General features: G+C 49.4%; 1 protein-coding gene across 1 annotated transcript in view; it reads left to right on the top strand.

Annotated features, from left to right (window-relative positions):
• The window catches only part of KCMF1 (potassium channel modulatory factor 1), a 397,476-nt gene that overhangs the window by 268,721 nt on the left and 101,074 nt on the right, over positions 1 to 27,681 (top strand). Inside the window, exon 6 of the mRNA XM_086961817.1 lies at positions 7,227 to 7,509. Within this exon, the coding sequence (XP_086817943.1) occupies positions 7,227 to 7,509 (283 nt within the window). The remainder of the gene's footprint in view (positions 1 to 7,226; positions 7,510 to 27,681) is intronic.

Raw genomic sequence — 27,681 nt, 5'->3', positions numbered from 1 at the left:
GGACAGACTCCCGTGGGCACTAGAAAGGAAGGAAAAATGGCGGAGCGCGGGATGCAGCAGTCGCCAGCTATCCACCAAACCCATGGAATCGAGGAAAGCCGGCAGCCACATTTGGGAATTCCGGAGGTCCCTCGGCGGTTGGCGATCAAGGGTGCCAGAGCAGACTGAGTTGAGATCACCCCCCAGGATCAATAAGCCCGCAGGCAGGGACAAGATGGCGCCACCAAGGTCCTGAAAGGTGCTGGATTGGAGGCCTGGAGGAACATAAACCGAAAGCAACGCTAGGGAACGCCCCTCCCATCTTCCCGCCACAGCGGCGTAGCGACCCCTATCATCAAGCACTGTGACGTCTATTTCAAGGGGAAGGGACGCACGCACAAGGATGCCCGCCCCCCGGGAACCCGAGGAGAACCCAGAGTGGGCAACCATTTTGTAGCCTTTACGGTTTAGGACCCTGCAGGAATTCCCTACCAAATGTGTCTCTTGCAGAAGTACAACATCGGGCATATGTCTCTTTATCAATTGGATTACCACCCCTCTCTTAACCCGGTCACCCAACCCATTAACATTCCAGCTAAGCACTTTTAAATTCCTACCCCCCATCAACCAACAACCCGCCCCACCCGACCCCAACCAACTCAATCCTCAAGTATACAGTAAAACACACAGTCCATTGCCTCAAGAAAGAGAAAGAGAAAGAACAAACGAACAAATAAACTTGCATAGTTGCACCCCCCACCCTGCACCCCTGCATATGACTGAAAAGCCCCCCCAACCAGCAGTGTGCCTGTCGCCCCATAACTACTCTACAAGAAGATACCCAGAGGAGTAAGGCATCCCCGCGAACACCCCCGCCACCCTCCATGTACAGACAGGAAAGTCAACAGGGTGTAATAAGGCAATATCCGATAGTCATATGAGGCAGAATTAACATACGATGAATCACCCACTATGGAGCCAAGTCTCACAGGTCCGGGCCACCAGCAGCACCACCTTCATGTTCATCCTGAGCGTCTCGGCGCGGCGATAAAGTGTCCAGCCAGTCACTGACATTTTCAGCAAAGTCAAAGAAGAGGGCACGGCCCTCATGCTCGATTCGGAGCTTGGCAGGGAACATCATGGAATATTTAAGGCCCAAGTCCCGTAGTCTTCGCTTCACCCCGGCGTAGCTCTGGCGTTGTCGCTGCACCGTCCTGGTAAAGTCCGGATAGAAATGGACGTCGGCGTTCTGAAATTTAAGCGGTCCATGCCGTCTGGAAGCCTGCAGGACCGCGTCTCTGTCTCGGAAATTGAGCAACCGGGCCACGATGGGTCTAGGTGCCACGCCCGACTTCGGCGGGCCACCCGGCACTCGGTGAGCTCGCTCTACCGAGAAAAAGTTGCTAAGGCCAGGCGGCGCCAGATGGGTCTTGATCAGGTCTTCTACGAGGAGATCCGTCGCCGCCTCTTCCGAACCCTCCGGTACCCCGACAATGCGGACGTTCTGCCGCCTGGCACGGCTCTCAAAGTCCTCCAGCCGCCTGGAGAATTGTTCCGCGGTCCTCTGCAGGTTCCGGACCTCTGTTTGTAGGTCCGAGACGTCGACCGTCAGGCTGGATGCCTTAATGTCCAGATCCTTGACTCGATCGTTAGTTTTACCCAAATCGGCTCTAATGAGAGTCAGGTCGACGGCCATAGTGTCCACTTTATGCGTAAGGACTTCATGCTGTTGCTGCATGTCCGCCCGGAAACTAGTGATGGCCCCCATGATGTCGCTCAGGGTAGGCTCCGAGCCTTCCGGTGAGCCCGAGGACGGGAGGTTCTTGGCAGAGGGTCCGGTAACAGGTGGCGTCTTTGGCTGGGTATAGCGCTCAATCCTGTTCTGCTGCTGCTGTGTCTTGCCGCGGACACCTTTGCCCGATGTCTTGTCGGGGTCCCCTCTGCCCGCCATGTTAGGTCCGATGAGAACAAAGGGCTATGCCAGGCAAGCCCGAGCCCAGTGAGCCGAAGATCTTGTCCGGGCCCGACAGCAGGAGGCCGCCTCAGGAACGCACTGTAAGCAATGACACTCCACGGTGAGGACGACAGGCAGGCACTCCGCAGGTCGGTCGTGCGTAGTGACGGAGTCCGGAGAGACAATGGCACTGCACTGGCACGGAGTCCCACTCGACGTAGCTCAGCGTAGGAGACACCGATTCGTGATCTGAAAACGGTTCTCGCCTCAGTGGACCATCAGCAACAAAAATCCACCCTCGTGGATCAGGATTTCAGGCAGGATGATTGCGGAGGATCGGAAGGTCCGCGGAGCTCCGAGCTTACGCGGCCATCTTGGTTGCCCGCGAAGCTCCTCCCCGAGTTAAAAGGTTTTTAATAAAAATGATTCAAAATGTCAAAAGCCTTAATCATATCAGCTACCGAGTAATCAATAACTAGCAGTTGAGCAAGAATCAGGCCAAGATTGGCCTTAACTGTAAAAGGCTGCAAGGTGCTAATATTTTCTGCCTACCACCTTAATCTAATCCACTGTCCTTGGGGGAGGGGAGGTCAAATCGGGCACACCTTTGCTAGCAGGTAATTGCTGACCCTCCAGAAGGCATAGATCTAGTTAATTAGGGTTATGGTTACTAAACCCACTTTCCACTGTGACCCCTGCCTCCACCCACACTACAGTACCCTTGGAGATGAAGATCTAATTTATAATAGTTCCTTGCCCCCAGCCTACAAAGGTGGGCATGTGTACCTGTTTGTCACCCACAATATCTGCCAGTTTGCAAAGGACAGACCGCATTAGATTATGCAGCTAAAGCTGGTCCTTGTGGTCCGGCTTTTTACTAGGTGGAGTAATAGCTGAAATCGAAAAGGGATCGCAGTGTGTTATATCCCCTTCAGTGATCACATAAAATGTGTTTCATAATACTACTGGCAATAGCTCTTAAGATCTCCATGGCTTCAAAAAAGGCTGGGATTTGACGACCCATCTCCACCACGGGATTCTAAAACGAGTAAAAAAAAGTTACATCTGTTCGGAAAACTATCCATAGCAATTATATTCATGGATGCTACAGACAATTAAAGTTAAATTGAAACGCTTCAAAATTTGTACCATGCTGGCCAGACCTAGACCCGTCCTCCCCTCCCCCAGGCTCTACCACCAGCCAAATTGGTAGCTTGTATACAAAAGGTTTCAACCCCATCCCCAAACAATGTCATCTAGGTGCCGGGTTTCCTGTAGCATCGCAATGTCAAATTTAGAGATCTTGTTGAACCAGTTTGGGCCTGTCCATCTAGCATTTAAACCAGCAATATTCCAGCACATCAGGTGGGTTCGTGCATCCTCAATTTGCTAGGCCTTGAAAGGAATCCCCACATGTGTAACACGCTCCAGGTTGCAGCAATCCTCATCTTGCCCTGCTGCTACTGCGAGTGGCAGGCAGTCACTGGCCAGTCATTCAGTGTCCTCGTGCCCATAAAAGGTGTACACCTATTGGGGTAGGAACATTTATGTGAGCTATTGATTCTAGATGGCAGGAGGCAATGCAGACATAATGGGCTAAGAACGAGAAAGATGCCTGTAAAAATAACACAATGGTAAAACAGTAATGCATTTGTTTTGAAAATTGCACCGAGCCTGTTGAGCACAGTGTGAGATCAGCTGACAAGCTAAATTCGGGGTTTTGCAACTGATCACCATATGGTCGTCGCTACATTGCTTGGTAAGGGGAGCAATCCCATTAACTCTCCATACGAAAAGAAGGTCCTTGAACTCCATAAGGGTGAAATCCAAAATGTTAGCCAGTGACACGTTTTTCAGATCACTGTGTGTGTCAAATAGGGGTTGTAGGCAGGCACTGAACAAGACATTGATCAAGACAGCTGCAAAAGGGCAACAATCTGCTTTAGATGTAAATTGTGGGCATTCTCAGTTGGGGACAGCCCTCCTATCTTGGTGACGGTGCTAGCGTTCCTAAATTAAGGAGCACCTTTGCTGGATTTTTCCAGCCCCGGAGAATGGAGTTCTGATCACGTGTTGTAGTGTAGTTCCTATTTTCCCTATAGGCCCTGTGCATTGGAATAACATAAACAGCAGTTTAGACGTACGGTCTTCAAGGTCTCTACTGACTATGCTAAACTTAATTGGGTTTGTACCAACTAGCTCAGAGGTCACTGGAAACTTTCTTGACTGAACAGGGAGTGATCATCTCCCCTGGCTCAGACAAGAAGGGATTCAGTTTTCCAACAGCCGCATAAACATGACAACTTTGCTCCTTAGAATAAGAGTCAATCTCTAGAGTCGTGTGAAACAATAGACAGTTATTTTACTCAGTCAGTTGTGCAGATTACTTTCACCAAGATGCAGAGAATAGAGAGACGGGCGTTTTCAATAAAAGGTATTATTTATTGAACAGTCTTTCTTCTCATGCAAGAGAAATGAATTGCCACAATTGCAAGACTTGTTATTATAAAAAGTGCGTACAGTAAAATGAGGATTGCGAAATAATACTGTAAAAGCATTGATATGGTTTCTTAGCCATACAATGGTTAAAATGAATAAAATATATACATTAGGCTAACGTACTCAACTGGTGCTTCTAACTACGCCTACCCCAGTGTACCTGACCTAAGCCTAATACTTGGGAGGTAGTAAGTAAGTAGCAGTTTAGTTAAGTTGGTTTTGCCAAGGATTTGCTTCAAGAATTCTCTCTAAGGGTTTAGTCAACACCATACCTCTGGAATAGAATGATGGAGGTCTTGTATCCCCTTTCAGGACTCGATATCCCAGTCACTCGCAAGAGTAGGCTGGAAACGCCGGAGCTGGATTTTCTCGGCAAGAGAAAAGACAGCGTCTTTCTCAGCGCGTCAAGGAGGAGGAGGGGCAGCGTCCGTGGGCTGCTTGCATCTGCTGGGCTCTGCAAGGGACAGCTGTTCTGCTCCTGTATTCACCACACCATCGTTATCGTAGTCGCAGCGTTTGATTAAGGCAACGTTGGTAATATTTATACCTGAAAGGTGCCTTGTTTGACGTAAGTTTTTGGACATAAGACGTCAATAAAGATGTCACTAGGAAGTGATCGTCCTTTCAGTGCTCATTAGAGTTCTATTACTAATCAAAACATAGCAAGCGGGGCTTTCCCAGGTTGCTAGGTTTTATCTTGTTGAAGAACTCGGAGTGTAATCTAGGAATCTAAGATAGTGGCTTCGGCTGTGTCATCCGCTGTAATGAGCTGCAGAGGCGAGTTTCAGAAATATGGCTGAAAATATGGCTCTGATCGTTTATGCCATTATAGGGGTATGAATGTATTATAGCCGTATAGGGGCATAAGGTCACAGTATTGATCGGGGTCCTAGATTAGAACACGACAGTGTCAGTTGCACCTATGGATGAGGTAAGTGTCACGATAGGTGGAGGCTCCTGTGAGAGGGGCATTTTCTGTGCTACTGGAATGGTTTCCCTGTTTACTACCACCAACCACCTCCGCTTTGGGAAGTGTGTTGATATGGTCGGTTAACTCTATATTGTATTTTTTTTTTTTATTAAACAGACCCTTTTCTCCACCAAAGGAGAAATGCAGGTATTAAACAGAGTTTCAAGCTTCTCCATCAAGGGGACTCAGTTGAAGCTATTCATGTCACCATTATTTCCCCCAGGCCCTGCACATGAGCATCAGTTCAAGTCGGTCAGACCTTACACAGGTCTGCTTTGGTTTTGTTTAAGTGGGAGACATTGTTTATAACGAATGCACTTCAACGCATTCCATTACAACGCTGTTGTTACAATGACTGTGTTACAACGCAAACCATTACATTGCAAGTCGTTACAACGACTTGCTCTATGGTTAGAAGGTGTTGGATTTACAATCCAACACCTTCCCTGCTGTTGCACAAACTGGAGTAGGAATAATAAGTTATACTATTCCTAAGTCCAGCGCACCCCCTACAGCAAGTCGTCGTAACAACTTGCGATGTAATGGTTCGTGTTGTAACAACGCGGTTGTTGTAACAACCACTTTGTAATGGAATGCCTTGTAGCGTTTTCGTTGTAAAGCGATATATTTAAGTTGTTATGAGGCCCAGTCTTACAGTTAATAATGCACATACTATTTGTTTTCCTCTTAGCAAATTGGCCCCCTTAGCTAATATGCGAGGTATCATGTACGATTATCTCCTTATGGATGCCATTTCCCGCCTAGTTGTCTCTCTCTCTCTCCACTGAGACAATGAGAACATTAATGGCTCTGGGACATTGGGAGCGAGAGGTGGGTATGGAGGTAGTGAAGTGTTCACAAAGGTCCAACGACAGTCTTTCTGCCATAATCATCTCTTTGGAGATAACCCCCAATGTTGTGGCCAGAAAGGTATCCAGAGTAGAGCAGACTGGGGGAGTTGAAGTTTTAACCCCACCCCCTCACCCCTCTAACAGCAATTTCTGTTACCCGTAGTGCCAGTAGACTGAATCCACTTTTATAATAAACAAAAAATGTGCCAGGAACGTTAGGCCTTACAAACGATGTCTGCCAGGTAGCCTCTGCATAAAAGACAAATACCCACGTTAGGGTAAGTAAACAGTACCTATATGGAGTTCTCAGCATTGCTGAAGGGCTAGACCATGGTTTGCAAAACAGCTTAACCCTCCAACTAAGAGGAGTGGCCCAGCACACGCGAAGGAGGGCCCACCCGGGCACAACCTGCGCAGCCGGGTACAACCTGCGCATTCGGGTGACTGATGCCTAAATTATCTGAATGATGTATGAACGAACTGTAGGTAGAACATGTTTATTAAAACTACTTGAATTACATTGGACCACATATTTCTGGTCAGTAAAGAAAATATATATTCCCTGACCTTATTTCAAATAATGAATATTCTGTGTTGCTATTTTTTCAGCAAGTAACTCATGTAGATAAAACCAGATCTCTTAAAATTACATTTGGTTATGTTCTGTTGCAATTCAAATGATTTGTTTTACATTTTAGTCTGTCCTTGGTTTACGACAGTTATTTTTTCACTGACATTTCAACAATATCATAACGGTTATGGATATGCCTAAGGTCACTCATTTCATAAGGACAGCAATCGAGTTAACCTTTTATGATCAAGGCTTAATTGGTGTGATCCTGAGACTATATGGAAGGAGTTTTCTATGGTGCTGTTCTATCCAAGCCTAATATTACTAGAATAAGCATTTGTTTTGGGAGGTAGTACAGTGTTTTTATTGCTGTTCTGATAAATGCTTATTTTTCTTTGGCAGAGCTTTTATCTCAATTATCAGGAGTAAGGCGTTCTGCAGGTGGACAACTGAACTCTTCTGGTCCTTCTGCTTCACAGCTTCAGCAATTGCAAATGCAACTGCAGTTAGAAAGGCAGCAGGCACAGGCAGCACGGCAACAACTAGAGACTGCACGGAATGCAACCAGGCGCACCAATACCGCTAATGCTACTACTGTAATTACACAATCGCAAGCTGCAACCAATACATCAAACACAGAAAACTGTTTGCAAACCCTACAGAACTCCCAGTTCCTGTTAACAAGGTAATTTGATTTCAAAGCAGGTGTCTCAACCTTCATATAGGACATAGCTCTTCTGACCTACCCAAGTGATTTTAGTTTCGTGGAAAACCTACTACCCATTTGTCTATCTCACAAAAATATGCATTTGCTGTTAGTACTTTCATGAAAGGTGATAGTTGACAGTTCACTGTTTTTTATGTTGATATCCTCGGAAGGATGAAAGGTAACAGAGCCCTGGCGTGAGGTTAAATTGTGACCTACATGTATGCATGCATCTGTGCACTTGTCTCTAAATTTGCTAAATGATTTTATCCACAGGTTCCAAAAGCGGCGGGATGTTTAAAGACCTATTAGTTTGGACCTCTCGGCTGGCCAGTTTAAATCTTGCTTTGGCTTCAAGTGAAACTTTGGGGGGGGGGGGGGGGGGGGGGTTACTTTCAATAAATTATGAAATAGCTTATTTCCGCTATTGGGCTTGGCCAAATGGAAATGTGGCCAAAAGATCTACAACCCATAACATTCCTTAATAAGCGTTTCTGTAAAATTCATAAACATGGATTCTCTTTGCTTGTATATGGGACTCAAATACGTCCGTCTCTGGCAACCGTTCAAAGAGGTTTGAATGTGAGTGGATGCTAATCTGATGTTTCATAGAAGTGTCGGATAAGTCTCTCTGATGATGGAATAGCCCCGAGGCTAAAGTGCAGGAAAACATTCTGTATTAGACATATGACCTTCAGGGATGTGAAGAATTAAATTACTTATGTGCTATACTTACAGCTTAAATGTCGCATACATCAATCCTGTGCGCTGAAAGGACGAGGTTTGTTTTCTGGGATCTTCTGTACCATAGTAAGTCTGTTAACTGTCTCTGGGATAGAGGAATGGTATTAAGTGACCTACACCTGTATGTTTTTACCTTGGGAGGATGCATTTTCGGAAGATTTGCTCTCCAGCCTTTCTCAGTGGTCTAGTTGGATAATAGAATTGGAAGACTTTGCTTAAGGATGCTTGTCCTGTGCTAATGTGGGTCCATTGGATGATGCTCAGGGGTTTGAAATTAGATCACTATTTGAGTGGTTGCCAATTTAGCTCCGTATTTTGGAGGGTTAGTTGACACTGGCATGTTTAAATTTCTAGTATTAGGCTGGGGTTAGGAACTTAAGTTCACAGATCAACGCTGAAAGGAATCGCATTGATAAAATGTCTGCTGGTGACAGTCTTATAAATGAAATGGATTTAGGAATGGGGTGTGAGAAATTTATTTAATATGCCTTTGCATAATCATACACAATTTCGCAAAATTACCTTGTAATGTAAAAAGCTCATTTAGCTCTATATTTTATTTCAAAATGCATCCTTGCATTAATTTTGGATGTGAGACAGGGCCGTTTCTAGGTGTTTTGCCACCCTACGAGAATTGAAAAATGCCACCGCCTCTTTTTTACTACCATCACTCTCTCCCCCTGTCATCCAGGCTAGAGAGGCACACCCTCTACTGCCAAACCCTTCTATGTTACTCTCATTTACTATCAGGAAACACAATCACAACAGTCAGTCCAGCAAACGACCTCAACGAAAGGCCCAGGCCAGACCGTTACGGTAGCCATACACTCACAGAACTATGTACACCGATGCCCAATAGAGCCTTGTGTTTAAATACCATGAGGCATCCAGTGCATCTCGTTTTCAAAACCAGAAACAACAAAAATAATAACTTGCTCCATCTTCCAAGGCCAGACCTAGTGGTTTCGCCACACTTGTTTTTTTCTTTCACTGAGGCACCTAAAATAGTTATCATCTACCATTGTATCCATTTAATAGAGGCTGATCACAACAATTATAAGATTTCCATGTCAGGCACATTATAGTTCATGATGCTCAAATCTGCGCTAATCAGAGACTATGGCAAGACGTTAATAAAGTTTGGCGTACAACACAGAAGGAACTGCTTCTTGGCACTGTGAATAGAAGTTATTGATAATCTTGTGCGTGGTACCGCTATAAGAGTAATCCTGACTGTAGGAGAGTAGGGTCTGCAATCCTATGATCACCCAGATTTTTTGCTTTTGTTTCACTGGTTTACGACTTTCTCTGGCTGTGGGCCTGCCAATCAGACCCACAGCCTGGCTGTTCTCTCTCTAAATTTCGACATGTACCCTAGGTGCATTTACCAATTGGTACTGGGCCACATTATCAGACCCTGTAACTCAGGGCATAGGTGTACCCAGGGCCTACCAGGGGCTGAAGCATGTATTATGCCACCCCTGGCTGGCCTCCTAAATCTGACACAACTGGCTGCATGACAGCTGGGGCAAAGTCGTGTAATCACCCTTTGCTGCAGATATAGTATACCTATATCTAACCCTAAAAATGGACACATAGATTCCTATCAGTCACTCCTATGGCAGGCCTTAACAATCCTGAGGGCAGAGTGCATGGAATCGTGTGAAATGGTGCTCTGGCATGAGCTGAGCCCGTTTGCAGCTTGCGGAACCAAGTCCTAATAGCTGTTCCATGATAATGCATACCATATACTCTTAAGTGCATTATAATCCTCGCGGTTATATGCTATCTCTGGTATTGCTTTATCAAAACATGTCGAGTAAGGTGTCATACGAATTGGAATACTAACCCCTCGCCAATTCTGGCATCGGGGTTAGCATTCCACCCTTCTAGAGGGACACGACATGTATGTAACTGTGAACCCCGGTTAAAGTTAAACGAAGCCTCAGCTCCACAAAATGGATGCTGCCACCACAGACACGAGTCTGACCTCCTGCTGCTGGGAGTCCTTCCAGCGAGGAGAGCTTGGACAAAGGGTTTCCTGTCCTGGGCGGTGCTAGCACCATCCCAGACAGGGTTTTGTGTATCCTGGGTAGGCAGGGCTTTACAGGAAGGTGACTGCTGAGTGGCACCCCGGTGCTCACTACGCATCTGCCGGCTAGAACCAGTTCCAGGGGCACACCAGCCCCTGGCCTGGGGAAAGTCCGGCATGGGAGAGGGGTGTAACCACCCCCTCCTAGTCCCACCCATAGGCAGGACATAGTCACCGGGTCAGCCCCTTTTCCTAGTATAAAGTTAGGAGCGGGCCCCCTTCCAAATTAGATCATCTTTGGAATCAAGACACGACTTTCTTCGAAAGGACTTCAAGATTTCTTCTTCAAGATTCTCCCTTGTGACTAAGGAGTAGTCACCCTGCATCCGCAGGCACCATCTTAAGAACACTGCGGTCTGCTGCAAGTCCTTCCTCCGGAATCCGACTGCCCAGCTCGACGAGAACCGGCTTCCCTGGCACCTCTGACCTCTACTCACCTCTACAGCAAAGCTGAGAACCGTGGGTGCGACGAGACCTCGAGGGACCGGCCATCTTCAAGACTGCACGACTTCTTTCCAGCACGACCGCCGAGGGATCCCCTGGTGAGTGCTTTGGGGTCCGAGAAGCCCCGACCCTGAGCAGCTCCAGCACCGAAGTTCAGCCTCCCAGCATCTCCACGATCTGCGTGGGGCCCTTCTGCTTTTTGCTGCTCACCGCGTTGTTTGGCTACTAGCCCGCTGGCTTGTGGCCTTCTGAACGACGCCTGACGACATCACTGCTGCTGGTCTGGTTGCTCCAGACTGGCCCTTGCTCCCTTCCAAAAGAGGAGCACCCCGGACCCTCCTGGTCCACTCAAGACGCCATTTTAGGTCCACCGCGTGGGCTTGAATTAGCCAAGGCTTTGTTGCCCAATCCTGGGTCCAGCGACGCCGACAGCTTCATCCATCGTGGGACAGCTCTCTCCTCCATCCTGGTCGCCGACAACGCCTCCTGGTCCGTGAGATCTGCTGAGCCCAGCGTCGCCCACTCAACTAGTCGAGGTGACTACCATCCGGTGCCCTCCTGGTGCCACCTGACTACTGGCTAGTAGTCACGAACTTGGTCCCCTCTGCTTTCAGGTATCGTCCATCTTCAAGATCCAGGCTTGGATCACTTCGAACTCTCTTCACTGGTCGCCTGCCAGCATCTTTCTTCCAGGCTCCTGGTCCGTCTACGAGGATTCCCGACGTCTTTTGAGACCTATGCAGCTGCAGCCCCTGGGCTAGGTAACTTCGGCATTTTGGTGCCCCAGCATAGCCTCACTATCCAAGGGTCAGAATCCACTTTCGTTTTCCTCCTACCAGGTCGGGTTCGCCCGAGAACACTAACTTTGCTTTTACTAGCTACCATAGACTTTGTCCCGCATCATGCGTGAGAGTGCACACTCTGCACCCGAGTCCCCTGGGCCTCCTAGAAGTAATCTAAAGATTCTATAGCCAAGTCCTAGCGATTCCAAAGCCTATTAGTACTGTACTTACCTGCTAGTAATTTCGCATTCCACTTTCAGAGTATATTGTTTCCCGTGCCCCTCGGGCATTTGTATATACTGTGATAACTTAAGTATTTTCGTAAGAGTTTTGTTTTGTGCTTAGTACCCTGTCCTCATAAAGAGTACAGGGCTGTTGCGATTCTAATAAATACACTGTTTATTTTCATAACACTTTTGTGGTGTCCTTTCACTTGGTGTTCAAGGGGTATATGTGATGGTATAACAGCTGGCTTAACACGACCTCTCGAGTCTTTAGCCTTAGACTGCTCGTATCCACGCTACTAGGATAGCTGGTCTATAAGGTTGACTTACAACCAATCATCAATAAGGGTTGTCTGGACTGATACATAGTGTTCACTAGAATAGTGAGCACTGCATATCAGGCCAACTTCTCACACTGACCAGAATTTGAGCCGGTGCAAGACAGAATGCACACTTCATAGTTTACAAGTGGTTCCATGTGGTGGAACACCTTTAACCAATCCCGGGTTTGCGGCTACCTTTGAACTGCATTCTGGGATTTGTAGTCTTATTTTTAACAGGGTAAGCACTGGTTCAAAAATACCAGCGTGGACATTGACATTGGCCTAAACAGTCACTACCGGATGACGGTATCGGGCATGACACTAGGCTAGTGGTCAGTTCTTTTTTTTTTTTTTTTACAGAGTTTTATATAGCGCTAACTTGACCAAAAACTATCGGGTACCAGAGCGCTTTACACAAGCACAAGTTACGTTACATCATGAGGACACATTCATTTTTATCAGGCACGAACAGCCTATTATTATGACAACAGGCGCAAAGTTCCCTGAGCTGCCAATATTTCAACCCAGAATTCCGAAAGAGAACAATAACCCCTTTGAATAGTTCAAGGCATGTTAAAGATGAAGCCAACTTAAGTGAAAATCTCTAATCCTTCAGTTGTTAAGCCATTAACCAGTTACCAGTAATGAAATGCGTAAAGGTTACAGGATAAGAGGCAATCGGCACGCAGTTACTCTGCTCAACCTTCCAACAATGTCTTCAAAAAGGTACTGAGCGATTAAAGAAAAATATGAATACAGGTTCACAAATAGCTCTGGCGCAGACCTAGCACCGTGATAAATTCCACATGTGAGTAGCCAAGCATGAGGAGGTGCTCGCCCTCTCCTCCGGGTTGGAACTCTGCGCAGAGATGATGAGAAGTTCCCCCATAACTTTTTAAACCAAGTTGACCAAATCCATTTTATTTCAACTCCTTGGTGAAAAAAAATTGAAAGTTCTCACACCGGTATTGGGATGTCTCGAGCGCCACTAAGCCCAACAGGGCACTTTGTGAAAGGAGCCAAGGAAATCCGAAATATTAGAGTAACTGAAAGTGGGAACTACTGCCCAGCAGAGAAGGAAGAGAGCGAAGTTTGGTTGGCATATTCCGCCCACCCCTTATTTAATTGCTCTTTTTCAGAAATAAAGGAGCCAGTTAAACTGACACTACTGCAAAGAGCAAATGATGCCCCGAAGGGCCCTGGCGGCTTGGCATCATTCCTAGACCCTGGGGATGTGCTCATTGTTGTGCCCTGGGCGCTGAGGTCGCAGTCTAGGGTCTAAACAAAGGGAAGTGTGGGGCGGAAAGACAAAGCAGGTTTTCATTCATCTCCGTAGTGAAGTGTTGCAGGAGGAGCACGGCCGTTTCTACCATTAGGCAAGACTAGGCGGCCACCTAACTTTACTTTCGTAGGTTCAAATAAATAAAAAAATCCCCCTTTCACCGCCCCCTCCTTTTTGCCGCCCTAGGCGGCCGCCTAGTCTTGCCTAATGGTAGAAACGGCCCTGATGTGAGAACAAGTTTTGCTCCGTAAACACAGCGGTTGTTAGAAATGAAAATATTAATTTGGGACGGGGGGACACTATCAAATCATCACACTCTGGTTAAATCAGAACGGACTCTGAAATGCAGAGAAGTCTGTTCTGACCTAACCAGGTATGAGGGCACAAAAAGCAGGGTCGTCCGTAGACAAGTGCTTGCTATGTTCAAGCAGCATTATCAGCAATTTCAAAGTAAAGTCCACAATACTAGAAAATTCCCAAACCAGTTTAGAAAAATAGAGAAAGATTTAATGAGAAAAAAACTCACGAAGAGGAACTGGAGATATGAATTTTTAAAGTTTTTGAGGCAGAAGTTGCTTAAAAAGCCTAGCATTATGTAGAATAAAACAGTTCACGATGCAGTGGCGAAATTACAGGATCTGAGTCGTTGGAGCCTCATAGGGATTGATGTGCTGGGGGCTGTCTGAAAGCGGGGAGAGATGGTGGGTTTCGCAGCGTTGCAGACAGAGTATCAGATGGGCAACGGAGCGTTCCTGCATTTTCAGCAGCTTAAGTTTGCTCTGCGCAGGCACCTGACCCCGGGGGTAGAGTTGCCGGAATATGACCCACTGGAGGATAGATTGCGACTGGACCCTATGTTAAACAAAGCAATCTCCCTTACGTACAGAAAACTTGTTAATAATGTTCCGGATATCTTGGGACCCCTGCGGGAAAAGTGGGAGTCAGATTTGGGACTGCTGGAGGATGATGATTGGGGGGAGGCGCTACAGTGCCCCCGAGAGGTGGCGATTCGGGCCTGGTTTAGGCTTGTCCAGCTGCGTATCCTGCATAGATCATATACCCCGTGAACCACGCAATACTGGATAGGGTATACAGACTCCCGCTTTTGCTTACGGGGATGTGGGGAGGAGGGGACCTTCTTTCACATACTCTGGGACTGTGCTAAAATTAGGGAGTACTGGTCCAGATTGATAGACATTATGGCAGAAGTGGTGGGAGCGGAGGTTCCGCTGGAGGCTATATGGCATGTACTGGGTGTCACTAATGACATCACCTGGCCAAAATGGGACAAAGTGTGGCTGGCCCTAGCTAGCTTGGTGGCCAAGAGAAATATCGCAAGATTGTGGGGTAGTGATCTGTCACCCACGGTGGAGGAATGGGAGCGGGATCTGGACTGGTGTCAGCGGGCTGAAAAGGTGATCTACGAAAGTCGAGGATGCCCCAAGAAATAGGAAAGGATATGGGCGGCTTGGAGGCGGTACAGAGGGGATTGGATGGACTCCCAGCCGAATGTATAGTCACCATGAGTGGAAAGAAGTGTAGGACTTGCTGGTTCTGGCCGGTGTCCTTCAGGGCAGAGGACTGTGATGCCTTCCCCAGGGTGGTTTCGGGGGTTGGGACTGCATTAAGGAGAGGGGCCGCAGGGTTCTGGTGAAAGGAAGGGGGCGGCGAGGGATGGTGTTCACCATGTGTAGGCATTGATGGGTTTCTGTTTTGATGGGAGGGGTTATCAAGGGTGGTGGGCCTAGCCTGTGCAATGTAACTGTGGGTGATTATATTTACGATAGTCAATGAATTCCCGTTGGTACGCTGATGTGCTATGTTCTGGAGCCGGTTATTTCAATAAAAAAAAAAACAGTTCACGATGAACCTGGACCTAGGTGCAATTTTGACCAGTCCCAATGGAGTGAATAAATGAATTCACCAGGCAAGTTATCCTGGACAAACGTTACCTTAGAGCTTACTCCCTAGCTTCTGAGAAAGCTTCTTGTTGTCAGTCCAGCAGTCTCTAGCTCCTAAAGGCAGGTTTCTGCATACTGGGTCTCTCTCCAGCCAGGTCTACTGTGCAGTTAAATAGTCTTTAGTCAGCTGGGCTCTCATGGAGTCAGGAGCTCTTCGCCTTTTTGTCTCTGAAGCAGCTAAACAGGAGGCCAACTACTTGACCCTTGGAGAGCAGTCCCACTCCCTTAGGACCAGCAAGATTCAGGAGTTCTTGTGTAAGTTCGCCTCTTTCAGCAGGAGTCTGGTGTCAGGAGCCAGAAGTGAGGATTCTTCTTCTAGGAGGGATGCCTTCTTCAAATGGCAATTTCTAAGGTCGGGAATTATTGTGGCGGGTTGCCAGATGGAGAACTTTTCCTCACAATTTTAACTATTTTCTCAGTCTCCCCAACAGTACTTCCTGTTTGCTTTACTTTACAATTATATAAATCAACAGGAGAGGGGAGGTAGAGTAACACAGAAGGATTCTAACTCCACAGACTTACTCGCATAAACAAAAGGAATTCTACTGGGGTATTGGGGAAGTGTTCGCCACAGTGGTATGGGAGCACTTAGTGTTTTGTAAAATACCCCTCACACACCAAAAGGCCCCTTGGTGTCATGCTTCATCATAGGGGTCTTCGCACCCTTCTAACGAGATGCGGCGTGCTGCGACCTACGACTACGCGGGAGCACTTATAGTTTTGACTATATGTGGTGCATGTGATTGGGTATATTTTATATGTGAGTGGTGGGTTGAGGTGAAAAAATTAAAAAGCACCTGGCTCGTGGGCATACTTGAAAAACATTTTATTCATGACCCCGGGCTGGTACTATTAAAAGAAGTGAAGTGCGAGGTAAACCTGTTGTGATTATAGACAGTACCTCAGGTGTGCGTCGACATGTTTCGGACGCAAAGCTACTTCATCAGGACGGGGGCACAACTTACCCCACCTTACTCACGTTTCACTATAATGTCAAAAAATGTTTTTTTGTGTTCTTAACAAAAAGTGAAAAAAATATATATAGGTGTATGTAATTACAGGCTACTATGTGCAATCACCTGGAACAAACCATATGCTTATTAGCCCTGTGGGAAAAAAAAGAGACACTTACAAAAACACACAACATAGAAACATAAACCACTCTAATAATGTTATAGAAGCTGTGGTCATACTTATCAAGTACTGCTTGCTTGCTTCATGAGCATTCAAGAAAGTCTGGGGGGTGATTGCTATGTGCAATCTAAGTAGAAAATAATGCAGGTTTTAATGCAGGTTTTAGCGTGGTTCTGTACTTACTTTGGTTTCCATAATAAATGCTTGTTGCAAAACCTATGCGCACGAACTCGGGATTACTCGTCCTCCGTCTTACCCCACACTCTGCTCCGCTGAACTGAATAGGAAGCCCAGGGTGTGTGGTATTTATACTCGAAATTGCGTGTAAATTGCCTCGTTAACGCCTAGGCGGATGTAAGTTTGGGCCCATGTATGGGTAATCCGGCGTTAATTAGGTGTTTAGGCGAGTAAATTAGTTAATTGCAAGCCCTTTTTAGGAAGATCCGGGCAGCCGCGGTGAGTATTTAGCCCCGTAGTCTGGTTTGCATAGTTCTCGCATGCGCGTGAAATGCTAACTGCTCCGCGCATGCTCAGTAAGTGCCTTTTTTACAGCGCATGCGCTAAGGGTGGATAGATTCATCCACGCATGCGTATTCCGGGGAAATTGTTGCACGGGGAAGCTTCTTCTCCGTATATTGGAGAGTTCGTGTTAGAGCTTCGCCAGGGATCGTTAAGTCGTCATTATTCACCATTAAATGACTATTGTGGCTGTATAGCTTTGCGATAATCAGATTAAAAGAACTCAATGTTACCCAGTTGCACAAATGGTTCTACAAAATATACGCTAGGTAAGGGCCACCTATAAGAGAACAAGCTGGCAGGTCAAGTGGACAGCTGTCCCCACGGGACCTCGTCATTAAGTCCACTGATATTTGTGCCCAGCCGGAACACCCATCTTTGTTCCTTTTGGAATAGGCCTTTATCAGATGGTAATTGTTCGATATCTGAAAGAAACACGTTAGTGTTAGATTCCTTACCTTAGAATATCCCCAGGCGTCAGTCTGGATCCGGAAACTTTTGCGTAGCAGTACCCCTGCGCGTCGGTAGGCGTCGTCTGCAGGCGTCCCCTGCGGCTCCGCGTCCGTCGTCGGCGTCGTGCGCCGTGATGACGTCGCTGGAGTACATAGACGCCGCCTCCGCGCGCTGACGTCAGTTCTTCTTTTTTCCGCGCCAGTGGACGCAGATCTGAAGAGCAGTACTCCGGTCTTTGACCAAGTTTTTCGATTGTTTTTTCTCTATTGTGCCTGATAGGATGCCTGGGTTTAAGAATTGCGATGACTGTGAGCGCACGATGTCGGTCACAGACCATCACCGCCTCTGTCTCCGGTGTCTGGGCCCCGACCACGACGTGGACTCCTGCGTCGACTGCCGGGCCCTTACCAACAAGGCTAGGCGGGAGCGGTCCCGCAAGCTACTGGAGCTCCGGGTGTCGGCCCCACGTCGGGACCGGGAGCGGTCCCGGTCCGGCCGGAGGTCGAGAGAGCGTTCGAGGGAGCGGTCGCGGAGCCGCGCCGGGCGCTCCGGAAGTCGACACCACTCGTCAGGCTCGTCAGGTAGGAAGCACAAGAAGTCGGGGCGTCGTCATCGTACCCCCGACTCCCCCCGACGCTCGCGCGATGCGGCCGGGGGCTCGGGTGACCCCAACCCCGCGGCTCCGCGAGAGTCGCCGGCGCGGCCTGCCTCATACCCTCCGGTCCCTGGGCATGGCGCGACGCCTGAGGAGATCGAGGCGTTCCTCATGGCCATGAGGGCGCTCGCTTCTCCGACGGGGCCTACGGCGCCTTCGGGCCCAGTGCTACCGTCTGGGGGCCCTGGCGGTTCGGGTGTCCCTGCCTCGGCGCCGTCGGGTGCTCCGGCCCCGGCGCCGCCGACGGCTCCGACCCCGGCGCCGCAGGGGCCTTCGGGATCGGCGCCGGCTGGTCTTCCGGCCTCCCCGGCGCCGTTGCCATCGGGGTTACCCCCGACGCCACCCCCGCGCGGCGCCGGTTCTCCGCTGCCGGTTCCGGCCGGCGGTGGGGTTCCGACGCCGGCTCCGGGCGGCGCCGTCCCCTTACCTTCTCCGACGCCGGACGCGGCGCCGGACGGGCGTCGCTCGACGCCGGTCCCGGCGCCGATGGGGCCCATGAACCCCGAGGAGCCGGTCTTCATCATTGACTCCGAATACGGAGAGGATGAGGAGTACGGTGAAGGTTGGGAGGGGTCCGAGGACCCTCTGGCTCGCGAGTGCCAGTATGACCCGGACTGGACAGGTGACTTGGGGGATGCCAGTGGTTTGGACGACTCTCCTAACCCTGGTTTGATCTCTCCTCCTTCCGTGGCATCGGTGGAGGGAGCTGCCTATTCTGTGGTGCTGATGAGGGCTGCCAAGGCCTTAAACCTTGAGCTCCCCGTCGCGGCCGTGAGGCCTAACATCCTCACCGAGGTCTTCAAACCGCAGTCATGCCCACTGGAGCCACTGCTGCCGTTTAATGAAGCCTTGTCTGACGTTCTGTTGGGCACGTGGTCCAGGCCCGCTTCAGGTGCGCCTGTTGATCGGAACGTGGCCAGGCGCCACCGTCCTTGTCCGGACGACCCCAAGTACCTGTCTACCCACCCCACTCCTGAGAGTCTGGTGATCCAGGCCTCGACCTCCCAGTCCGCATTCCCGTCGGCCCCGCCCGACCGGGAATCCAAGAGGTATGACCAGTTTGGCAAAAAGGTCTTCTCGTCCATTAGTTTGGGCCTGCGGTCTTGCAACACCGCCTGCCTCTTGGGCCGCTACACCCACTCTGTGTGGGATACGGTCGCGGAGCTGCTGCCAGAATGCCCCATGGAGGTGCGGGCAAAGCTCGGTCAGGCTGTGGCTGAGGGCCGAGATGCAGCGAAATATTCAATTTGGTGTGGACTTGATACGACCGACTCGCTGGGCAGAGCTATGTCTACGACGGTGGCGATTCGTCGCCACGCCTGGCTGAGATCCGCCAATTTTTCGGCTGATGTCCAGAATACCCTGATGGACATGCCGTTTGATGGCTGTCACCTGTTCGGTGACAAAGCGGACCACGCGCTGGAACGCTTCAAGGACTCCAGGGTCACGGCCAAGTCCTTGGGTCTCTCGACCCAGCGTCAGCAACCGGGTTCGTTTCGTCCCTTTCGTGGCCAAGGAAGGGGCGCCCCCACACGTGCTGCCAGCCACGCGCCGCAACAATCCTTCCAACGCGGTGGCGGCCGTGGAAACCGCCGTGGTGGCGGTCGGGGACAACGGCGGGGTCAGACCACACCTTCCCCCGCAGCATCTACCTCAAAATCCTCCTAGTCCGTGCTTTCGGCCCCATGTGACGCCAGTGGGTGGCAGGGTTCGCCATCACCACGCTCACTGGCGCACGATCACTTCGGACAGGTGGGTGCTGCAAATAGTCCGAAGGGGCTACTCCCTCCCCTTCGAGACCTCTCCTCCAGCCATGCCACCGCAGAACCACCGTGTGTCGGGGGACCACTTGACACTTCTGCAGGAGGAAGTTACGGCCCTCTTGGCCAAGGGGGCCATCGAGCGCGTTCCTGGGCCAGAAGTAGGGCGTGGTTGCTATTCCCACTACTTTCTGGTGCCCAAGAAGGACAAGGGGGGCCTACGTCCTATCTTGGATCTAAGGAACGTCAACGGCTTCCTCCGGAAGGAGAAGTTCAAGATGTTGACGTTAGCTCAGGTCTTGGCTGCTCTAGACCCACAAGACTGGATGGTAGCGTTGGACTTGCAGGACGCCTATTTTCACATCCCCGTCCTGCCGGCCCACCGGCGTTACCTGCGGTTCACGGTAGGCCTGGAGCACTTTCAGTTTATCGTGCTCCCCTTCGGCCTTACCAGCGCCCCACGGGTGTTCACAAAGGTGATGGCGGTGGTCGCAGCCCATCTGCGCAGGTTGGGGGTTTCAGTCTTCCCCTACCTAGACGATTGGTTGTTGAAGGCGGGCTCGCCCCAAACAGTCGTCCACCACCTTCAGATGACGGCAGACCTCTTGCACGACCTGGGGTTCTCCATCAACGTGCCGAAATCACACCTGTGTCCCTCTCAGAAGCTCCTTTTCATCGGAGCGGTTCTGGACTCGGCGCAGTTTCGGGTTTATCCTCCGGAACGGCGGGTTCGGGATATTCAGGCTTTGATTCCCATCTTTCAGCCGCTATCCCGAGTCTCGGTCAGGTTGACGCTGCGGCTGCTGGGACTGATGGCTTCCTGCATCCTACTGGTGCATCACGCCAGGTGGCGGATGCGGGCTCTGCAGTGGGACCTGAAGTTTCAGTGGGCCCAGCATCAGGGCAACTTGTCCGACCACGTCTTGATCTCGGAGGGCACTGCGAGACAACTGCAGTGGTGGCTTACGGACCGCGATTGGGTCAGGGGCAAGCCCCTCTCCCTTCCCCAACCGGAGCACGTTGTCGTGACGGACGCGTCCCTCCAGGGCTGGGGTGGCCACTTGGGAGAGGCAGAGATCAGAGGCATCTGGTCTCCGGCGGAGTCCCGGCTCCATATCAATCTGTTGGAGCTGCGGGCGATTCGTCTGGCACTGAAGGCATTCCTCCCCTTTGTCAACGGGAGTGTAGTGCAGGTGTTCACCGACAACACCACCGCCATGTGGTACTGCAACAAACAGGGCGGAGTGGGGTCGTGGACCCTTTGCCAGGAGGCTCTGCGCCTCTGGCAATGGCTGGAACGTCAGGGCGTGACTCTGACGGTTCAACACCTGGCAGGTTCTCTGAACGCCAGGGCGGACGAACTCAGCCGTCGGTGCTCGATGGATCACGAATGGCGTCTGAACTCGGACGTGGCGCGAGGCATCTTTCTGCAATGGGGAGAGCCTTGGTTAGATCTATTCGCCACAGAAGAGAACGCGCAATGTCATCAGTTCTGCGCGTTGGAGTTTCCAAGACGGCACTCGCACGGCGACGCCTTTCGGCGCGAGTGGAGTTGCGGTCTGTTATACGCCTTTCCGCCTATACCACTTCTGCCCAGAGTGCTGAAGAAGATCAGGCGCGACCGGGCCCAAGTTATCCTTGTGGCTCCGGACTGGGCTCGAAGGTACTGGTATCCCGAGCTACTCAGCATGTCAGTCGGTCCCCCGATCCGCCTGCCCCTTCAGGAGGACCTTCTGTCGCAGCAGCAGGGGACGGTCCTCCACCCGAACCTGTCCAGTCTCCACCTCCATGCTTGGAGATTGAGCGGCGGCAGTTGAGGCCATTTGACTTGCCTCCTGAAGTCTGTGATGTTATTCTGGCAGCCAGGCGTCCCTCCACTAAGTCGGTATACGCCTGTCGGTGGAACAGATTTGTGGCATGGTGCACAGCAAAGGCTGTGGACCCTCTTTCTGCCCCTCTTTCGGAGGTTCTTCTGTTTCTTCTTTCTCTTGCCCAGCAGGGCTCTGCTCTGGGCACTATCAAGGGCTACCTTTCTGCCCTTTCAGCCTTCTTGAGGCTTCCTGATCAGCCTTCTTTGTTCAAATCCCCGATTGTAACTCGATTCTTGAAAGGCATCACTCACATGTTTCCACCTGTTCCGTTTGTGATGCCTCAGTGGGATTTGAACCTGGTTCTGACTTTCCTGATGTGTGCTCCCTTTGAGCCCCTTCATTCTTGTCCTCTCCGTCTCCTGACTTTAAAGACGGCTTTCCTGGTTGCCATCACCTCTGCCAGGAGGGTGAGTGAGCTCCAGGCTCTTTCTGTCCAACCTCCTTTCCTGTCCATTCATCCTGATAAGGTGGTTCTGAGGACTAGACCTTCTTTCCTGCCCAAGGTTGTTTCGGCCTTTCACATCGGCCAGTCCATCACCCTCCCTTCCTTCTTCCCGCCTCCGCATCCTTCAAAGGATGAAGAGCGGCTCCACCGTCTGGACCCAAAACGTGCGCTTTCATTCTACATGGATCGCACACGCCAGTTCCGGGTGGATGACCAACTGTTTGTTGGCTACGTGGGTGCGAAGAAGGGACGGGCGGTTTGTAAACGGACCATCTCTCGATGGGTCGTCCTCTGCATCAAAGCGTGCTACTCTTTGGCTCGGAAGGAGCCTCCTGTTGGGCTGAGGGCCCATTCCACTCGGGCCACGGCGGCTACTACTGCCCTGGGCCGGGGAGTCCCCTTGCAGGACATTTGCCAAGCGGCTACGTGGGCCTCGCTGCACACATTTGCGAGGCACTACTGCCTGGACAGTCAAGTCCGGAGGGATGGCTTCTTTGGCCGTTCTGTCCTCCAGGACTTTCTGGTGTAGTATTGTATTGGTTCGCAGACCCACCACCGGGGTTGGTATTGCTGGGGTATGTATTCTAAGGTAAGGAATCTAACACTAACGTGTTTCTTTCAGATGAACAAGTTACTTACCTTCGGTAACGATATATCTGTAAGAAACATTAGTTAGTGTTAGATTCCTTACCGAACCCACCCATCCTCCCCGTTCTGCGAACTGATACCTAGGGTTAAGGTCATCCCTTTCAGGGCCCTAGTTTTTACATGGCACCAGTGTTGGTTCTCTCATGGCTCTGCGTCTCCTGGCGCGGAAATGCTGTGTGCAAAGAACTGACGTCAGCGCGCGGAGGCGGCGTCTATGTACTCCAGCGACGTCATCACGGCGCACGACGCCGACGACGGACGCGGAGCCGCAGGGGACGCCTGCAGACGACGCCTACCGACGCGCAGGGGTACTGCTACGCAAAAGTTTCCGGATCCAGACTGACGCCTGGGGATATTCTAAGGTAAGGAATCTAACACTAACTAATGTTTCTTACAGATATATCGTTACCGAAGGTAAGTAACTTGTTCAACAGACCACCTTAGATCATTGACGCAATGTTGGGCATTGAGATAGTGTGTTGCCATCTATGTCATGCTTTTTCTACAACGGACATTGCTTTTGTGTTCACCCATGCGTGTTTTAATGGCCCTGGTGGTCATGCCCAATGAAGAAAAATACGAGAGGTACCCCTTAACCAGAGTCAAGGGAAATAGGGTTAACTAACCAGTAAAATAAAGTGTTCCCTTGAGCGTAAATGAGTAGGAGAAGCCAGAGGGTCAAGAAAAAACAATTACAAAATACAAGTATATATAAAGAATTCTTACAATTTATTTGAAAATACAAATGTTAAAAGGATAGTGGTCCAAAGTGGAACCCACTCAACACAGATAAAACAATAAAAAGTTTTTTTAACATTCAATTTTGACCAGCAAGATTGAATCACAAGGACAGAAAGGACTGTAAGACATGGAATTTGTGCAATACTGGTTGTATATTAGGACTCTATTGTTAACACCGAAGTTATGTGCACTATAATACAGTATATCAGCAAAGATGTCGAGATCCTGAATTATACTGGGTGAAGCGTCAACGCGTTTCGGTGGCTTTCCAAAGTTTTGTCCACCTTTATCAAGACGCCATTTAATTTCTGTCGAGGTATTGGGGTCAATACAATTGCCCTAGAAGAGTGAACATACAATAAGGTTTGATAAGTGCATGGTGATTTACATTTATCATACAGAACACAATTAGCTACTTGACCTGTAACAATTGGTACATGGCTGTGCATATATATAGACCATTCTAGTAACTTTTGTACAAACTAATTGGTTATTCGGGGTGTGCTGTTTATCTAACTGGAAGGAAAGGATACATTCTCTGTACAAATCATTGTAAATGCTCTTGCGGTATCTTAACCAATGGAACAACATGTTCTGGTGCATACATGTGAGGAAATAGACTGTGTTCATAATTCCTCAACGATGGCTAATCCAATTTTTAATAGTTTACTTTGTTCTATATCCCTCTGTCTTTGGGGAGGGACTGTTCTGCTTTCCTAGATAGTATATGGGAGAATGGATTATGGTCTTAGTTCCTCGGGGAAAAATGATCAAGTTCTTAACAGTTTATTATTTCTTTGGCCAACTACCTTTGGGGAGGAGCTGTTCTGCTTAGCTGCAAAATTGAATGGTTCTCTATATAGGCACAGACTATTAGGGTATGAGAATAAAGGTTGTGATAAATTTACATTTAATAATCGTATACCAGATTGACGAGCCTAGGACACTAAAGTCTATTCTATCACTTTTGTATGACTTGGAAATAACGTTTACCTTGGAGTCCGTATGCGAGGGTTGAATTGGATTTCTATATTATTCCATTTCTGGACGCAAATTATTAAAACTGTATATGTGGGTCGTGCTACCAATATGGTGCTCCTGTAAATGAAAAAGATTGTAGAATACGGATAAGGAAAAGAGGGAACTTTACACTAATGTAATTCTTAGTTTTAAACCTGGTTTTCTAAGAGGCTGTCTAGGCATTGTTAGTAAAGGCTGGACATACCTGTTGATATAGGTACGTGGACATACAGTCAGTTCAGAATTGTTGTGCCCAATGTGTGTTGCTGCTCTTCTTTACAATGTTAAAATCCAGAGACGCCTAAGTCTTGTCCTTGCAGAATTAGATTCCTAGGAAACGAATAGGAAAAGGGGGCCTGGCGGTTAGAAATACTCTGCTTGGTTCAGTTACGGCGAAGGTGGCTTTAACTACGAGAATCATACATGCCGAGAACCATACATGCGGTCTTTAGGACCTCCGCATAACCATTCCTTCTGAGATACGACCCACCTCAATGATAGACTCCCCTGACCAATCGGAAGACATTAGATTTTAATCCCATGTAGGCCTACGGGGTGAAATAGATGTTTGTTTTTATTTCACTCTGAAAGCACTAGCCGCGAAATATAGTGTGCCCCAATTATATATCTCAACACCCTGCCCTGTGGGCTGTCAAGGTACACTTCAGGATGACTTATGAATATATGCAAATAGCATTTTTATTAATGGCAAAGGCAGTTTTCCCTGCTACATGCATTTAAACTGCAGCCTAGCCAGAGCACAGTGGTAAACGTGGGTACCTTACTGCGTTTAGCACATCTGTGTTTTCTGATTTCTTTGCTCCTTTGCTTTTAGGAAATATCCCTCCTTTTTTGTTTCCCCGACTATCTAATCCAGCCTCCTGCAACAAGGATTTAATCTCAGTTAGGTCACATTCCATCATTCGGTATTTTTTTGGGATCATTTAATAATCGTAAACATCTGACAAAGACATCTAGCCGCAGTTTCCTTAGCTTTGAACTTCAAGGCGTCCGTCGAATCCAGAAGATTTTTAATGGCAGTACCCCTGCGTGCATGTAGTTGGCGTTGGTCAACTCTGCGTGACTTCATAGGCGGCGTTTGTCATCCTGACGTCGGCTTCGTCATTATAACTGCCACTCCAGCGCACTGACCTCAATTATTTTCTTTCCGCGCCAGAAATCAATCCGTTGAAAAGAGCTACCTCCCGTCACTTTTTGTCAGAATTTTGTTCAACCTTTTAGTGTGTTTGGTTGTCCAGTAGGAAGACTTTGGGGTTCAAACCATGCAGTTCCCGTCACCGTGCCATGATGATGACTGAAATGTGACCACAACACGAAGTCGCGCTCATGGCGCAGTAGGCTTTCAGGGTGTGGACCCTGAAGCCACTCCCTGCCCGGCATGCACCGTGGAGGTCGCCTTGTTGATCTCGGTCGAGAGGAAGTTCCGTGCATCGCTCCAGGGGCTCAAAGTCCTCTTTGTCGAAGTCTACCATTAAGATTCGCCACAGGAAGCGCAAAATGTTGAAGCATGCTTTGACTGCGCCCCGTCAGCCATGAGGCGAGACGAAGGAACCTCTGTGTTCTACGCCCCGTTCCGGGGAGCGGGCACCTGGGTCGACTCCGAGGACAGTAGCCTCCCCGCCCAGCTTAAGGATTTTACGACACCATGTGTGCCATATTTGGGCGGCCTAACCCTGCCAGCACGCCTTTGGGCCCCGCATGCCCAGGGGAAAGAGATCCTATGGTTCCCGGGCCTTCCTGTAGGACCCGTTACTGGGTCCACAAACGGCGCCAGTCTCACATCCACAGCGACCTTCCCTGGCACCGTGCCAGATGGTGAGGTCTCCTGCACCCACCGGTGGCGCCTCCCCCATCCTCATTCCAGACAATACGTAACCGGTCTGGCGCCTGCCGAGGCTAACGTAAACAGGGCCGTACAGCTCTATATCGTCTAGCCAGCCCATTTCTGAAGGTTTAGGGTTTAGGTTAGAGGATTGGGAGGGAGAGCAGGATCCCATAGATATCCTGCAGCCCCAAGACATGGACTAGTATGAGGAACTGGGTCTTGCCAGTGGCCTGGACCCCTTCAGTTTCTGACATACTGTCTCACCCTAACCTAGCTACTGATTGCTATGGCGGTGCGTAGAGCTGCAGAGTTCCTGGACCTGCAGCTTCTTCAGTGGCAGTCAAGACAAATGTCTTAACAAAGGTCCTGCAGCCTGGTGTCTCTTCATCGGAACCCTTGCTGCCTTTTAACAAGGCCTTAACGGACCTTCTTCTGGGCACCTGGTCCAAATCCAGCACAGGGATTCTGTGAATAGAACGATTGCCTGCTGCCATTGCCCTGCACCAGGCAACCCAGTTTTCCTCCCTGTCATCCGACCCCGCCCCCACCTCCAAAACTTGGTGGTCCATTCTTCCACTTTGCGTTGCCTTCTGCTCCCCCCCACCCCCAGGACAGGGAATCCAAATGGCTGGAGCCTTTGGGAAGAATATTTTCTCTTCCATCAGCCTCGTATAGGAGTCGGTGAACACCTCATGCCTTTTGGGCCGTTACTCCAATTCTATATGGGATACAGTTGTGCAGGTGCTGCCTAGATTTCGGCAGAGGACAGAATCCTGCTTTCCCACAGGATATCAGGTTGGAGAGATGGAGATGCAGCCAGCTTGCCATTCGCTGTGACTTGGACACAACAGACTTGCTGGGCAGAGCAATTTCTTTGGCAGCCATCAGACTCCACTCCTGGCTGAGGACATCTGGCTTTTCGGGGAATGTCCCAGCAAACCTCATGGACATGCCTTTTGATGGCTCACGTCTCTTCTGAGACCAGGCTGAAGCAGTTCATGAGCGTTTTAAGGATTTGCAGACTATAGCGAAATCTTTGGGCCTCAGTGCTACACCCGTTTATATTGGTGGTCGGAGTAGTTGGAAAACAATCAAATATGCATCAATAATGTGAAAGGAACATAAAGAGAACAGATCGCCATAAGTCAAGAAAACAATTCAAAAATAATAATTTAATTCACAGTCAGGCCGCACTTTATGCAATTCT

This window comes from Lissotriton vulgaris, chromosome 3_1 (genome assembly GCF_964263255.1).
Source record: "Lissotriton vulgaris chromosome 3_1, aLisVul1.2, whole genome shotgun sequence".
Classification (NCBI taxonomy): domain Eukaryota; kingdom Metazoa; phylum Chordata; class Amphibia; order Caudata; family Salamandridae; genus Lissotriton; species Lissotriton vulgaris.
The sequence above is the reverse complement of the archived record's forward strand: the minus strand, read 5'-3'. Positions and strand labels throughout refer to the sequence as shown.